This window comes from Gambusia affinis, linkage group LG15, assembly GCF_019740435.1.
Source record: "Gambusia affinis linkage group LG15, SWU_Gaff_1.0, whole genome shotgun sequence".
Classification (NCBI taxonomy): Eukaryota; Metazoa; Chordata; class Actinopteri; order Cyprinodontiformes; family Poeciliidae; genus Gambusia; species Gambusia affinis.
Window position 1 is genome coordinate 3,007,457 of NC_057882.1, and position 16,320 is coordinate 3,023,776.

General features: G+C 41.1%; 2 protein-coding genes across 6 annotated transcripts in view; one reads left to right on the plus strand and one right to left on the minus strand.

Moving 5' to 3' along the window:
* Window positions 1-174: 174 nt before the first annotated feature.
* LOC122844479 (putative monooxygenase p33MONOX) lies at window positions 175-15,996 on the minus strand. Of its 2 annotated transcripts, none has more exons than XM_044139953.1 (9): window positions 15,832-15,996; window positions 13,933-14,056; window positions 13,024-13,089; window positions 11,514-11,689; window positions 11,322-11,436; window positions 11,027-11,154; window positions 2,890-2,990; window positions 2,602-2,783; window positions 175-603 (listed from the first exon to the last, which is right to left on the minus strand). In XM_044139953.1, the coding sequence occupies exons 3-9, from the start codon at window positions 13,046-13,048 to the stop codon at window positions 398-400; spliced, it is 933 nt and encodes a 310-aa protein (XP_043995888.1). In that variant the 5' UTR covers window positions 13,049-13,089; window positions 13,933-14,056; window positions 15,832-15,996; the 3' UTR covers window positions 175-397. The 2 variants fall into 2 exon arrangements, with proteins under 2 accessions (XP_043995888.1, XP_043995887.1); XM_044139952.1 differs by having other exon boundaries at window positions 175-606.
* The window catches only part of pof1b (POF1B actin binding protein), a 50,069-nt gene continuing 36,618 nt past the window's right edge, over window positions 2,870-16,320 (plus strand). For 2 of the 4 annotated variants that reach the window (XM_044139948.1, XM_044139951.1), the window contains exons 1-7: window positions 2,870-3,008; window positions 3,573-3,676; window positions 3,792-4,517; window positions 4,598-4,661; window positions 4,746-4,772; window positions 5,356-5,517; window positions 14,815-14,927. The gene's annotated coding sequence lies outside the window, so the exon portion shown is untranslated. The remainder of the gene's footprint in view (window positions 3,009-3,572; window positions 3,677-3,791; window positions 4,518-4,597; window positions 4,662-4,745; window positions 4,773-5,355; window positions 5,518-14,814; window positions 14,928-16,320) is intronic. The other 2 variants (XM_044139949.1, XM_044139950.1) reach the window with 2 other exon arrangements.

Here is a 16,320-nt window from a genome sequence, read left to right on the forward strand (position 1 = left end):
AGCTGCCGAACATCTGAACTTTAGAGCCCTGCTTCTGAAAAACCTTCAGCTGGAGTTCAGCTCACCACTTGTTTGTCATTACAGTTACGACAGATGGTCACAGTTCTCAAGTTCCAAACTCAATGTATTTCAAGAAATTTTGAATTCCTCCTGAATAAATAAATCAAACCCAGGGAGGTTTAAAATGCTTTCGCTCTGACTGGAGTTTATTCTATTAATGATGCATAGAAAATATAAACATGAAATGAGCAGCAAGCACAAAAAGAATTTCTTTGGAAACGCTAAGACTCATGTTTCTGTTTAACCTGAACATTAAGAGACTGTGAACAGTAAAGTGAGGGACCCTGGGGCGGTTTTTTCATGTCATGGGACCTTGGTCGTATCCACGGCGTTGGTCTCAGAAGCCGGACGGCGTCAGGATGTTCATGTCTCGGTGTTTGAGCTTGTGGGGCCGCGCTCCCTGGCGCCGGCCCTCCACCGTGGGGATCTCCATTTTGGGCGGGGACGCCCTCTGGGGGTTGTCAGCCAGACGCGTGGCCTGCGACTTCATCACCTCCATGGGGGTCGGCTTCTGGGCTCCACGGTATGCCTGGAGGGCAAAGCCTGCTGGGAGAAAAACGCAGCAGTCAGCATAGGCAAAAACTCAAATTGGGTCATCTTACAGTGCAGTAGCATTATTTTAGCCAGAAAAATCTACTTTGAAAGGGACTACATTTAATAAAGGGGGGAAAAAAACTGTTTTTAGGAAAATCATCAATAATCATTTTAAAATTTTTTTACTGAAGCATCTTTTCTACATCGTTTCAATACAAATTTCAAGGAACTTCTAATTTGTCATCAGTTGTGTTCTGTTTCCTTCAGGTATAAATACGATACGACACAGGCCTGCTTATTTTAACCACTCTTCAAGATGGGAAAGACAAGAGAACCTGCCCTTTGAGAGGCAGATATGTCAGAAACTGATTACAAAGAATTAGATCTACAGACTATCTGGAACAGCTTTGCAATCAATCAATCAATCAGCTTTATTGTCAATTCCTCTTACATGTCCAGACATACAAGGGAATCGAAATGACGTTTCTCACTATCCCACAGTGATACAAAACAGGGCGTTACTAACATTGAGTAACAATAAAAGTCTAACTAAAAATTATTAAATTGCACAGAGGAAAGCGAGCGTTTCCTTTAACTATTCATGTAGGTCTTAAGTCACTTATTTATAGAACCGTTTAAAAACAACCAAATCTGATTTAAAAAAATAATTATACTGTTCATCCAAGATTTTATCTCACTCAAGCAGCCAAACAGAGGATAAATGCAACACTGAATGTCATCTGCATAGCAGTGGAAAAGCTATGACTCACTCTATTCTTATTTAGATGCATTTTTGAGCTACGTTTTATCTCAGAGCTGAAATTATACATTTCTAATCCCCGTGTTTACTTTGCAAATATTGCATTTTTATTTGCTTTGCACTTTTGTAGCAATTCTTGTTTTAAAATGTCTATAGCTAACTAAAAAAAGTACTTATTCTGAACTTAATTCAAAATCCCTCAGGAAGATAAACAAATCTCAAATAATCCCAAACACGTCCAGAAGCGATTATTCCCTGATGACCTACCTAGAGTCATTCTGAAGGAGAGATTTTAGCTCTCTGGTTCAACCATTCCAGATGCTAACATCTAACTGCAGCTTCTCAGCAGCGTCTGTTGGTGTTCATGTGTTCATGTAGAGGGAAATTCTGCGTCACTCTTTGCAGGGGCCAATGACTCAGAATGTTGATCAGTGTTTACTGCCAGTCTGAAGGTCCTGCTTTCATCCTTTAACCCAGAATGTGGCTGTGAATCTGGGACAGAACCTCAATCTACTGCTAAACCAGGTTTAAGACCTTTTTAAGACCATTATGAATACAATTTAAGATCTGTATCATGACAGAAATGTACAAAAGAAAACTGAATATTTTACATCGTAGTAATGCTTAGCTGTTTTGCACTGAATGAACATATGGAAAGGCAACAGAAGTGAGCCAGAGGCTAAGATGAACATCCTCCAGGAAACTAGCGATAAACTTACTCTAGTTTGCTAGATAGCACATGCATGCTAACAGCTGGTCAGTGGTAGCCTCAGAAAGCAATGAGGATGTCTGACCACGACTAAACGTTTGCTCGATAGCAAAATCCTGCAAGAAAAATAAATTACGTAGAACGTATGACAGAGTCCTGCCACCGCAAAATTAAGACCTGTGATTATTGCAATTAAGGTTAACATGCATATCATCACTTTCTTAATACAATGGTCTATCTTTGGCAAAAAAATAAAAATTACCACCTCTTTCTTTCCAAAAGATGTTTAAAGCAAAAGAAACAAAGAAAAAAAAAACACTTGGCAAAAAATAAGACCATTATTTTAAAAGGGTGATGATATTTTCTACTGAATTTGTGACATTTTAAGGCCTTAGTTTTAGTTATGGAGATATAGGACTTACTAAAGATGCACGAACACCCTGTGAACAGATCATTTATTCATGCTGGACAAAATGAGTTTGTGTTGCTAGAACTTGTTTCCGTTTGTATTTAAACATTTGCAGGCCTTTGCCGTTACCTGCAGCAGAACCATCTGATCCCACGTCAGAGGCTGAACTCTGGACAGGAAGACGAGGCCCAAACACGCCCCACCGCTCAACCGCTCCACCCACGACTGGATCTCCCGCTCCTCCTCCTGTGTCCACACTGCTGTTGGAGGAGCTGATGCTGAGCTCTGACCCCGTACTCCCAAACCAGCCTCTGCAAACCAACACAAGCATGCCAGCTGTCAGGCCCTTATCCAGGTCACACCATTATGCACAGCAACGGGGCTCAGACCACAGGAAGCTGAAAGCTGCATGTGTACCTGCGCTGCTGCTTCGGCGAGCTGTGCGGAGTGTTTGATGGAGTGGACTGGGCAGAGGAGGATTTCTCTTCTCTGGCCTCCAGGGTTTGGATCTGCAGCTTCTACACAACAACACAGAGGTATCTGTTATCTAACATTGCTACATCTGATACAGATCTTTGCCAAAGCATTCATAGCCTTTGGACTTTTCCACATTTTGGTACATTACATAAACTTTGATGGATCTTCTCACGTTTTTATGCGACAGAGCAACTGGATAAGTAAACTATACCAAGGAAGAGAATTTATCCATTCTATTTTTACTAAAGTTTTCAGTTTTTCTCTAAATTAAAATAATTTTTAAAAAGAAATACAATGGTGGTTCTCTAAACATTTTAACAAATTTCCTATTGTAGGTAGTTATCAGAAATTATGCTTTGTGGCAATAAAGGAGGACATACATTTAGCGAGCATCATTGATTTTTAAAAAATAATAATACTAATAATACTAATACTAATAATAACACTAATTGTCCAACAGTTTTCATTTAAACACTGCAAAACCACAAAATCTCACCAAGTATTTTTGGTCTGATTTCTAGTGCAAATATTTTAGTGCACTTGGAATGCATGCATCTTCATGGGGGTTGCCTGTTATGTTTGGATGTTTTATAAATATGTGCTTTCTTTTTATTTCTGCACAGATGAATGATGCCATCGGCTTCGACATTCCCTGGGTCTACTTTGTTTCCTTAGTCATTTTCAGATCATTTTTCATCATCAACCTTGTATTGGGTATGTTGAGCGGGTGGGTAGTTGCTGTCTCGCTTACTTCCACTTTTCTCTCAATCTCACACTTTCTGAACACAGATAAAGCTCTGGTATCATGTTGTGGTAAACTTTCAAGTGTTTATCTTTTACAGCGAGTTCTCCAAAGAAAGAGAGAAGGCTGTTGCACGTGGAGAGCTGCAGAAAGCTCAGGAGAGCAAGCTGATGGAGGAGGATATGATTGGATACATGGACTGGCTTATCGAAGCCGAGGATGTGGACGAAGAAGGAAACAAACATAAAGTGTTTAAAATGTTTCTATGGAAGAGGGCTGGTGCCACTAAAAAGAAAAAAAAAAAGAATTCTGAAAAAGTGCAGGTTTACAAATCATATGACAAGGAAGAAACAGCTATATGATTATTTTCACATACTAACAATATAACTGACACAAACCTAAGAATGTTTGATTATTTATTTTGATTTTGACATAGATTAACAACAAAATAAAAATTTTGAGATTAATTAAATTAAGAATTCTTAAGGAAAAATAAAAGTCAGTTTAAAGTCTATACTCTATAATAGAAGTGAAAAAAGTCAGAATTTTTATTTAAAAAAGGTAATTTAGAGGAAAAATAGTCCGAATTATGAGAAAAAGGTGCTTGTTTTGAGGAAAAAGTCAAAATTCTGGGATCAAAGTCAGAATTTAATATTTTTTTTGGTGGCCCTAATCTTCTTTTGTAGTTTTCCCACCAAACACACACCTTATTGAATTTCAGTGTCCCATGAAAAAAATCTTTTTTACATTTCTGAAGGTGCTGCAATTGCAAAGAAAAAGATGATGAAGAAATTTGGTTGGTACAAACACAGCGAGGACGGAGGAGGTAGGAAAGCCATGAGTTTCTTTTCTGTTTGTTTTATTTGCTGCTGCTACAGTTTGCAGATTATGTTGTATGTTTAACAGAGTCGGACTCTGACGATGACATTGCTTATCTCGATGATGATAGTGGCTTCTGTGCTTCACTCATGTAAGGCAACAGAGGAGAGACAAATTTCAGTAATTAATCATTTGATTATTGTGCTAAAGTGAGTGCCATTTTCTCTCTTTTAAGGGCAAAGATGATGGCTAACAGCTTCTGGTCAGACATTCTTTTTTAGTAAAAACCTGAGAGCAGCACACACATTCACTGAACTTCTTAGTTTTTGTCTTAATAGTTAGCACTAACTGGAAAACATGGAAAAATAAAATCAGATGTAATAGTTCAGTGGTGTGTTTCACTCACTGTTTTAGGATCAGACACAAAAGAAAACTTTTTAATTAGGTCATTTTTAAATAGTTTTATTTAAAGTCGTTGTGAATGTTCGATTTATATTATTTCTGTATAGATACCAAAATATTTAGCATTTTCTTTATAGAATGATCACAGTGTTTTTATTTTTTGATCATTATAGCAACTCAGCCTCTGACGGCTAGCTAAGAACAGTTGCTAAGTAACCATTCTTTGGTTACCTAGCAACAACTTGTTGAGTAACTGCCACAGCAGTTTAAGATTCCACCACTTTGCCTCATAACTGCCACGAGTTCTTCAGATATTTACAACAAAAAAACATTTCATATTATCAATATCGACTGATATGAAATGTTTATATTGTAATATGTTTTTCAGCCATTTTGTCCAGCCTCAGTGTTAAATTAACACACAAGCTGTGTTTGTCTTTTAGTGACCAGTTGTGCCAGCTGAACCACACGATGAGAAAAAAACTGCCGCGTTGCAGTGAAGACCACTAACTTCTACTGGTTGGTGTTGCTGCTGGTGTTCCTCAACACGGTGGCCAGCGCCTCGGAGCATTACGGACAGCCAAAATGGCTCACAGAAATGCAGGGTAATTAAAACGAAAGAAAATAAATCTTTACTTCTGCCAGATTTTATGACTCACTGGAGTTTTGCACTACAAAAACACAAAACCTTACCAAGTATTTTCAGTTTAGTTTCAAGACAAATTTGAGACTATTTTGTTTCTAGAAAAACACATTTTTAGAAGAATATAATCCCTTAATATTGATTATTTCACTTTCACTTGAAATTATCTGCCAGTGGAACTGGAAGCATTTAATCAGTAATGAGTTATTGACTTAAAATAAGCTCCTATATCTTGCTATTTGCAGCTGAAACTTGACCAAAATACTTGGTAAGACTGTGTTTTTGTGGTGAATGCTTTTTGTCATATTAGTCAGAAAATTCAATGCATTTTGTTGAGATTTTATGACCAACATGAAGTAGAACAAATGTGTGAAATCCAACGAAAACAGTTTTTTAAATACAAATAAATGTTTGATAAGTCAACATCCAAGATCTTGTACCAGCACCTTTTGCTGCACTACAGCTGTAAGTCTTCTGGGTTATATTTCTAGCACGCTACACATGCAAAAACTTAAATATTTGCCGATATTTTTTTGCAATCTAGTTGAAGTTCAGTGACATTGAAACGAAAGTCTGTGAACATTTATTTCCTAGTTTTGTGAGATTCTAATTTTTATTTAGGTCTGGGGTTTGACTAGACCATTCTTACTAAGTATTATTTGTTAATCCCAATGAAACACATTGATGTTTGTGGTTTAATCAATACTAAGGAATAATTTATTCAAAACAAGTTCCTATATGTTGCTGAAAAGTTACTTGTGAGTTTTGTCTTATTTTATGAAAGATGTGGGAGACCACTCCTCCGATGTTAGCATAGCATTAGCATAATTTAGGATTATCTAATATGCTGTATTGACCACATTTGTGGTGTATGACACTAGATTACCATTGCCACAGACTCCCATTCCTGTTTGAAATAACCTTAGAATCAACTAATGTTACATGTAGTTTATCTAGTAAACTTTTTTTTTTTTTTTTTTATAAAAAAAAAACTAGAATAGTGCAAGTGAGAATGTTTAGTGTTTTTGTTGAAGATGCCAAAACGTTTGAAGTCAACTGCTGAAGACTTGCAGAAATGCAAGAAATAGGTAGACGCACCAGAACAAATTATAATCCTGCAAAGTGCCTGAATGGGATTATTATAACAGAAAAACTGGTGAAAGGGAGTAAAAGCTTTTGAATAACGGAAAAATTCCACCTAAACAGTATTAGAAATTGCTGGAGAACAGCGTTTCCTAACCTAAACCGTAAGGTCACCGCAGTTTATAAGGTAAAATTATATAAAAGGCTAAAAGTTGCTAAAATGCTAATGGTTGCATCTAGGCTTCCACTTGCATGTTGAGTTACAGTAATATATTCTATGCAATGTGAAAAAAAAAAAACAACAAAAAACTCATGTAAAACCTAAAATTTGAAAAACGTTCCCCTATTCCCTCTGATAAAACAGTGGGTGAATAAAATCCATATCTTTTATGATTCCTGAGATGTTAACATCACAGAAAAACCAGTGTCAAAAGCTCAAATTATTCCCAGGTGTTAAACAGCAAAAAGTTGTTAAACTGTCCAACTTCAAAATGGCCACTTCCTTGTGTCCTCTATGATGGCTCCAAAACTGGATGATTGATTGCCATTAATAGGCAGGACCTAAAACATCTACTGTAAAACGCAAGACATTTTATATTGTAATTCTCAATTCTGCCATAAGATGGAGTGGTTTCCCCCATAGGGTGAAAAATTAATAAAAAGCTGAATATTTTAAAAAGTATGAAGGTTATAAATACCAAGAGATATAGCTGGCATTAAGAGAGCAAGCTGAGTAGTAAATAAAAGTTGAATGGTGAAAATAGTATAAAGTGTACAGGAGAAGAAGCGTAGTGAAATTTACGGAGCAACCAGAAAAGTAGAACTCAATAGTGTGAATGAATGCCTACAGCATTCACACTAATAAAAATGGGTAGGGCGGTAAAGTGGAGGGACCAATGGCTCCCTGCCCCTCCACCCCCGTTCCAGAAAAGCTCCGCAGGTCATTTCCAGTTCAGACTTGTGGGAATAATGTATTTAGTGCCCACAGATTTTTTTTTTTTTCATAGCACATGCTCACTGTGTGGCATTAGTACCCCAGCAACAGTTGCCATGCTGCTGACAATGATGTCATCAGAATAACTTCAATGATGTCTGTGTCATGAGGTCCTTCTAAGGGCCTTTGTGATGTCATAAAGTCCATGACATCACCAACTGATCAGTGAATTCTCTGGTCAGTCAACAAAAAAATCATTTGGACATTTTAGCTTACAGAGAAAACATGAGTAACGAAAGTGACGTCTACGTGAGACCTACGGACTCCTTATGGAAAAGGATTAGGAAGACTTTCTGTAACAGAGTTCATCCGGGGCGAATCACCCCAGATTACAGAAAGAGAAAGTTTCTGGATGAACTTCTTTGGACAATAATTGAAAAGACAGCCGACGGACCAACACTGCACCTCGTAAGACAAACCTTTCATGAGCAACACCAGAAGGTTTTGCTTTTACTGCTAAAAGAAACAGGAGCGTTAAATGCAGATGTTCTTTCTGAAGTGTCGGAGGAATTAAGTAACAGGATCTACCGAAGCATTACGAGAGATGCATTCCAGTTCGCCTCTGCACTAAACTTAATAGCGCTTCTCGACTACCCGGAAGGACACAACGTTATTGTAAAAAAATTTAAACGCCACCTGGAAAATCCAGTTCCCCCAAGAAAAAAGTTTGTTTCTACAAAGAAATGGATAAGAGAGACTTTTTTTCCTACTGAAGAAATGTATTCTGAAGAAAACTGCCTGAGCGAAGATTATTCTAAGGCAAACATGGATCCAGAACGATTTCTGAAAGATGCAAACAAAATGGGCTTCAAACGGGGAACCGAAGACGAACGGAAACACATGGTGGAAAAAATATTTTGGCGATTAATTTATAAATCAAGCAACAGATCCACATATGCCGCTTACAAAATGAAGCACACAGACCCAGTCCACAAGAAACTTGCCCCAAAACTCTGGGAAGCAGTAAGAGACATAGATTTTGTATTCTTTGAACAAATGGAAAGAAAACTTTGCAATGACATCTTTCAACTTCTGTGTGGCAATGACGATGTGGTCAGGGAATTGCTGTTCAAAATGATTAAGAGTGAGAACCCGATTGTTATCTACAAGCTCACAGAATCTTTCCGAAGAACCCTGGCCCGACCTAGAAAAGTTCACCTGCAGAAAGACTATATGAGAAAAACATGGAAGTGGATTGAACACGCCGTCTGCTGTGGAGACGATTCTGAGGATCAGAGCCAAGAAACCTTTAACAATGGACCAAATTTTGAGCCTCACACAGCCGCTGAGTCGGGACCGGCACCTGAGTCAGAACCGGCAGCTGAGTCGGGACCGGCACCTGAGTCAGAACCGGCAGCTGACTCGGGACCGGCACCTGAGTCAGAACCGGCAGCTGACTCGGGACCGGCACCTGAGTCAGAACCGGCAGCTGACTCGGGACCGGCCTCTGAGTCAGAACCGGCAGCTGACTCGGGACCGGCCTCTGATTCGTGTCCAGCCCCTGACTCGGGACCGGCCTCTGAGTCGGGTCCAGCCCCTGACTCGGGACCGGCCTCTGAGTCGGGTCCAGCCCCTGACTTGGGACCGGCCTCTGACTCGGGTCCAGCCCTTGACTTGGGACCGGCCTCTGACTTGGGTCCAGCCCCTGACTTGGGACCGGCCTCTGACTCGGGTCCAGCCCCTGACTTGGGACCAGCCTCTGAGTCGGGTCCAGCCCCTGACTTGGGACCGGCCTCTGAGTCGGGTCCAGCCCCTGACTCAGGTCTGGCCTCTGAGTCGGGTCGTGCCTGTGACTCGGAGCCGGACCCGAGTCAGAGGCCGGCAGCTGATTTGGGACCGGCCTCTGAGTCGGGTCCAGCCCCTGAGTCAGAACCGGCAGCTGACTCGGGTCCGGCCCCTGACTTGGGACCGGCCTCTGAGTCGGGTCCAGCCCCTGAGTCAGAACCGGCAACTGACTCGGGACCGGCCTCTGAGTCGGGTCCGGCCCCTGACTCGGGTCATGCCTGTGACTCGGGACCGGCCTCTGAGTCGAGTCCAGCCCCTGAGTCAGAACCGGCAGCTGACTCGGGACCGGCCTCTGAGTCGGGTCTGGCCTCTGACTCGGGTCATGCCTGTGACTCGGGACCGGCCTCTGAGTCGAGTCCAGCCCCTGAGTCAGAACCGGCCTCTGACTCGGTCGCGGCTCTGACTTCTGGTCCGCCTCGACTCTGGTCGCGCCTGTGAGTCCGGACCGCCTGAGTCGGACCAGCCCTTGAGTCTGGTCCTGCCTCTCACTCGGGTCCGGCCTCTGACTCGGGACCGGCCTCTGACTCGGGTCCGGCCTCTGACTCGGGTCCGGCCTCTGACTCGGGTCCGGCCACTGAGTCCGGACCGGCCCCTGACTCGGGTCGTGCCTCTGACTCGGATCGTGCCTGTGACTCGGGACCGGCCCTTGAGTCGGCACCGGCCCGAGTCGGGACCGGCCCATGAGTGAGGACTGGCCTTTGACTCGGGTCCGGCCCCTGACTCGGGTCCTGCTTCTGACTCGGGTCCTGCTTCTGACTCGGGTCCGGCCTCTGACTCGGCCTCTGACTCGGGACCGGCCTCTGACTCGGGACCGGCCTCTGACTCGGGACCGGCCATTGAGTCGGCACCGGCCACTGAGTCCGCACCGGCCACTGAGTCGGGACCAGCCCTTGAGTCTGGTCCTGCCTCTCACTCGGGTCCGGCCTCTGACTCGGGACCGGCCTCTGACTCGGGACCGGCCTCTGACTCGGGACCGGCCCCTGATTCGGGACCGGCCCTTGAGTCGGGACTGGCCCCTGAGTGAGGACCTCTCAGTCTGGACTGGCCTCTCACTAGGGACCTGCTTCTGACTCGGGTCCGGCCCCTAAGTCGGAATCGTCCTCTGAATCGGGACCATTCTCTGGGTTAGGAACGCCCTCCGAGTCCCTCTGAGTCGGGAGGAGTTGAAAAAGAGAAACGTTCCCCTGTACCCTCTGATAAAAACGGTGGATGAATGAAATCCACACCTTTCATGGTTCCTGAGATGTCAACATTTGTTTGGAGGCAACGGTTAGCACAGTTAGCACCAAAAACATGCTACAATCATCACAAAGAAAACAATGTCAAAAGCTCAAATTATTCCCAGGTGTTAAAGAGCACAAAAGCTGTTAATTTTCATAAAAATTCATTTTTATTCATAAAAAATAATTTTTTATGAAAATTCATTTCATAAAATATTATTTTTTATGAAAAGATATTTTAAGGCCTTAATTTTGGATGCATGTATCCGAGTTCTTTTTTTAAGGATGTGCGGTCACCCTGTTCATGTGATCTGCAGCTGGCCTTTAAACCCAGTATATAAAGCACACTGTTGGCTCCTCATGTTTTATTACTGACGTGCTGATCTCACCTGGAGGGACTCGGGGACGCGGTGGTGGTGTCTCGTCTCCTCCGCTGTCAGGCCTTTGTGTGGAGTGTAACTGGTGTCGGTGAGGCCCGCCGTCTGCTCAAACTTGTACATGCTTTCCTGAGTGTGCTCTGAGGGCGGACGACGATACATTCACTCTATCGCTAAAGCTGCTTGATAGCAAAATCTATTTTCATATCTTAATCAAATAATCTGGTTTAAAAAATATTCAGATAGCATGGAGAACTTTCCACCCTAATAAAGGATCGATGCGTAGTTTATAGGAGCTCTAACTCACTGGTGATGAGAGAATTCATGATGATGGACGAAGCCTTAGTTTTCACCACAGCTGGAGCCTTGAAGAGGCCGCCATCTTGCCCGGCAGCCTGTTTGATGGCGCCGCCTTCATCCTCCTGTAAGGTCAAACAGTCAGACTGAAAGTGGACCTGTTGGGAAACGATCAGGCGTGGAAATGGAAACCGTGTTTTACCTCAGCCAGCTGGGAGAACTTCCTCTCCGGTATTACAGGCCGCCTCCACAGGTTGTTGATGCTGATGTCGTGGGGCGGCGTGGACATGGGGGCCTCCAGGTTGTCGTCGTAGCTGAGGGCCCGTCGAGTCATTCCGACGGGGAGCTTCATCCCACCCATCCCAGAACCCTCGATGGCTGCAGAGATGAATTCATATTTTCTCCTCTTTCACTGTGATATTACTTCATCTCCAGAATGGAGAGATTTCACCGTAGTAAAGCGGTGAAATCTCTCGAAAGAAAAAAAATGAAACTTTTGAATAAAAGGTAAAAAAAAAAATAGGAAAACATCCAGACATTTTGTTCCATTCTGTTGGGATGATGATTTTCCAAACCAAAAACAGAAATGAGATCTGAAGCTCATCTGGATGAGCTCAAGTGACAAAAATGTGAAAAATGATAAACTGATGGCTCCTTAGAGGAATATTAGTTTGCTATAAGCAGACAGATTAAACCTATTAAGCGTCGTTCTATTAAGAGTTGATAAAACTGAGGTAAACATGGACCTGAAATAAGTCACTGACAAGGAAATTCTAAGGATTTATTTCCTCAAAGAGTTTGAACTTTTATATGTTGAATTGGTTTATTTACAAATAAATATTAAAAAAAAAATCAATTATGAAAATAAAATGTTAAAACACCAATGTAAAGTTAAAAAAAATGCATTAAAAGTAAAGCAAGTAAAGAAAAAAACAAATACTACAATACTTAGTTTATAAATTGGATTTAACAAAATGTAAAGAAAAATCCATCATAGAAATGATCTTACCTCCATCTGACAACTTAACTTGAGACAGATGGACCTCATCTTCCTATAATAACTCACTTTGCTTGTTTTATTGGGTGTCCTGACCACAGAACAATTTAAAAGCAATATTTCAACATACTCAGTTACATATTAAATTATTAATACTGTTTGATGACATGGACATAAATATTGTTCAGTCACAGCAGAGTAAAGTTAGTAGTTGCTTTAGGTATGAGGTTGCAGGCGGTTGCAGCTGTAGGTTCATATGAAGTGCACAAGCAGTTGACAGGTTTTAAAGCCTAAGGCGGTTTTTCTGATAGCGACGTGAGCGACTGAGGGACTTTGGTTTTGTTGATATTCAGGTCAGAATATTCCCACAACAGACAGATACAAACATTAACAGAGCAGTGAATGACCTGTGGTAAATCTCTGCAGAAAGGAGGAGTAATCATTAAGTCAATTAAAACACTTTTTTCAGACCAAATTAAATCTTGCATTTGTGACTACCGGTAATATTTTTTAAAATCATTTTATACAGGTTAATATTTCTTCTTTAATAAAACCCTTAACCTAATGGGAATCAAATAAGTCTTTATTGTTTGGCTTTTGTTACATATGACATTTCTTAAAAATAATAATAATAATAAAGTTACTGAGCATGGGCAGAGCTCTTACTGATTTATCAATTTAAAACTGACCTTCATTAATCCATATCAGTACTCACCTGGTAAGTCACCAGAACCAGACATAGCTGCAGTTAGTTAATAAACGACTTGAGTCAGGGGAGAACCTGAAAGGAAGAAAAGGAAACAGAGAGAGAGGCGTTGGCTTAAATCTGTCTGGTTTCTAAACAGAAATCAGATAGATTTCAGTTTAGAAATCAGACTGCATTTCTAAATAGACCATAAGTATTAGACTCATGTAACAAATCTAATACTTAGACTTGTTACAGCAGTACAATCCCGTCTGAAAATTCAATCCAACAGCTAAATCACCTCCTAAGTGCAGTCAAGTTCTCCAGAGTCCTGCTAATGATCTCATTATTTGACTCAGATGTGTTGAAGTAGAGATACATCTAAAAGTTGCAGGACACCGGCCCTCGAGGCCTGGAGTTGCCCACCCCTGCCTTAGTGCAATCTAGGGCTTCAAATAATTATGGAAATAAACATTTTATTGCTCAAAATGCAACAACACAGCATTCTTTTAGTGCAGGGGTGGCCACTCCTGGTCCTTGTGGGCCGATGTCCTGCAACTTTTAGATGTATTTCTACTTTAACACACCTGAGTAAAATAACGAGGTCATTAGCAGGACTCTGGAGAACCTGACTGCACTTAGGAGGTGATTCAGCTGTTGGGTTCAGGTGTGTTGGACCTGGGAGACTCTAAGAGTTGCAGGACACCGGCCCTCCAGGACCAGGAGTGCCCACCCCTGCCTTAGTGAATGCTGGCTGAATAGTAGCAAAAAATGCATGAAGGTTCAAAATTGGATTTTACTTTTAAGCTACTGCATATTAAAACTTCTTACACATCATTACCACAACTTTCAGTCTTCAGGAAAAACAAATTCCTTACATGGGACTTTTGTATTTCAATATTTTTCACATAGGACACATATTGTGTTTAAGAGACCTACCTTCCAGTTTTGTTGCTCTGACTTGGGCTAGAAGGAGTGGAGGTAATTGTTATACTGGTCTGTCGGATGAATATAAACGCCTCTGGCAATGCATTGTGAGAGAGCAGCAACGCCACTGATGCAACTGAGGAGACAGCAGAGAACAAAAGTGAGCCGTTGCAATGCATAAATCCTGCAGAGGACAAACAACAACTCAGTGTTTCTCCCTTAGAGCAAACGGCGAAGCGGACAACCAGAGCATGGGCAGTAACACACAGAACACCACTCTGTGTGCTCACCATCACTTATTGTAGGGAAAAGATTGAGAAAGCAGATGGAGGAAGTGGAAATGAGTTTCCTGTCTCCTAGTTCAGCCTCAGCAGACAAAAGACTGAGTTCACATGGAAATCCGATGACAACAAACTCGATCAGAAACGGTTTTACCGACCAAAATTCAACTGCTTAAGACTGTTTCGATTTTTGGTAGCTTGTTAAGAGTTCAAGCGAAATAAATTATTACTTTGAAATGCAATTGTATCCAGCCGGTTAGTTGGCCTTCCACTATACTTGATGTAAAAACCTCATAAAAATGTTGCTAAATAAACATTCCCAGTAAGAGGTTGAGAACAAAACAGCAATCACAAGTTCAGTAATTTATCTTTGGTTTCACTGCAGTGTTTTTTTTTTTTATTTCCTTTTCATCAACTATTAGATTCTGCTGTGACTTTTATTGGCCCCTCTAAGCCCCAGTCTAATTCCTTTCGTATTTTTTCTTTATCCATTTTAACTATTGAAAAAATTCCATAAGGAACACAAAGGTATTTAACTTTTTATTAAGTTTTTTTAGGATTAAAATGCACTTTTTATTGTCTAAAAATGTTTTTTTTTTTTTTCTTGGGTCAGTTGGTATTGGAAACACTGCTGCCTTGGAGCAAGAAGGTCTGGTGTTTGAATCTCGACATGGGGTCAGTCTGGATAGAGTTCGCATGTGCTCCCTGTGCGTAAAAGGGTTCTCGGTGGGTACTCCTGCTTCCTCTCCGAGTAAATAACGTGTGGTGTAACTGTAACTTCTGTCAAATATTTCAGGGTTGAATTGTGTGCAGTGATCCAGCGTCTAAAAATTCACTCACAAACCAATCACTAGCCTTCATGTGGGCCAAATTACTTCCAAGGCGGTCCATTCTTTCAGAAATTCTATGTTAAGGAAAGGGTGACACATTTATTGCATAACCTTGCGTGCAGCCAACAATGAGACAGCAACTCAGATTGCAGAGGACAGAAGATCCAATAAAGCATGTTATGGCAAGGGAAGCTGGTGCCCTGGTAGCCTTATAAAACAGGATCACTGCAGCCAGGCTTTAATGTGCAGACGTACACCTCAAATTAAAGACATGTTTGGTTCAAGAGGGCCTTGAGGCAAATATTTCTTAGCTAAAATCTGCTTTAAAAAAAAAAAAAAAAAAAAGACAACAAACTTGAAGGTCCTAACAGCGTCATCTACTTTAACAATCCATAACCAGACTGCAGACCTCTCGTTAAATTTCCGTTTATTTTATAAATCTCTAATGTAGCCGAGATCAGTTATTCGTCGTTTAAAAATATTGTCAAGTGTACGCTTCTACGAAGAAAAATCTGATTTAAAACACTTGTTGTTGGGCATCGACCGTATGACTAGACTCGAAAATTATATTTTAACCCACTCAAAAATTAACATTAACTGCCAACGCCGCACAAGACCGACTACAACTGACCATTTACGTTGCAAAAAGTCGTTTTAGAGTGTAATTTCGTTATTGTTTTGCGCAGAGAATAGCGGAACCTCCGCAGTACTGTGCTGAAAAGCATAACACATCAAACAGATAGTAGGTAAATATGTCTGAAAACGGCATTATTTGCGCGTTTTGCATAATTTTCTCTCACCTGAAGTAACAAATGTATCAAAGCAAAGACGCAGACGTCGTTAATACGCCGGTTTCGATTCGTAGGCTAGCCTTACAACAAAGCAATTGGGCGGCAGCCATTATTGTTTGCAGATGGATAAGCTTCCTCACACACTGCAGGTTTGGTTGGTCTCGCTGAACATCGCGAGAAAAAAAAACACCGTATGCGTGTCTTTTAACTGTTTGCCGACATAGTTTTGAGATCTGCTCCGTATTAAAAGATGTTGGGTATGAATTATTAAAAATGTACATTTTAATTTCGACGATATTTTAAACAGAAACAGGTTTATGCGTCCAAGCTGTTCTAAAAGTATTTCCCTTACAAATTTCTTTGGGTTTCGTTTTTTTGTTTGTTTGTCACATATAATGTTTCAGCTAATAAAAAAAACATTCAATACCAGACAATAACCTAGACAAATATACCCAGCCCTTATCATGATTGCCCCTTGCTAATTGATCCTGATTAATC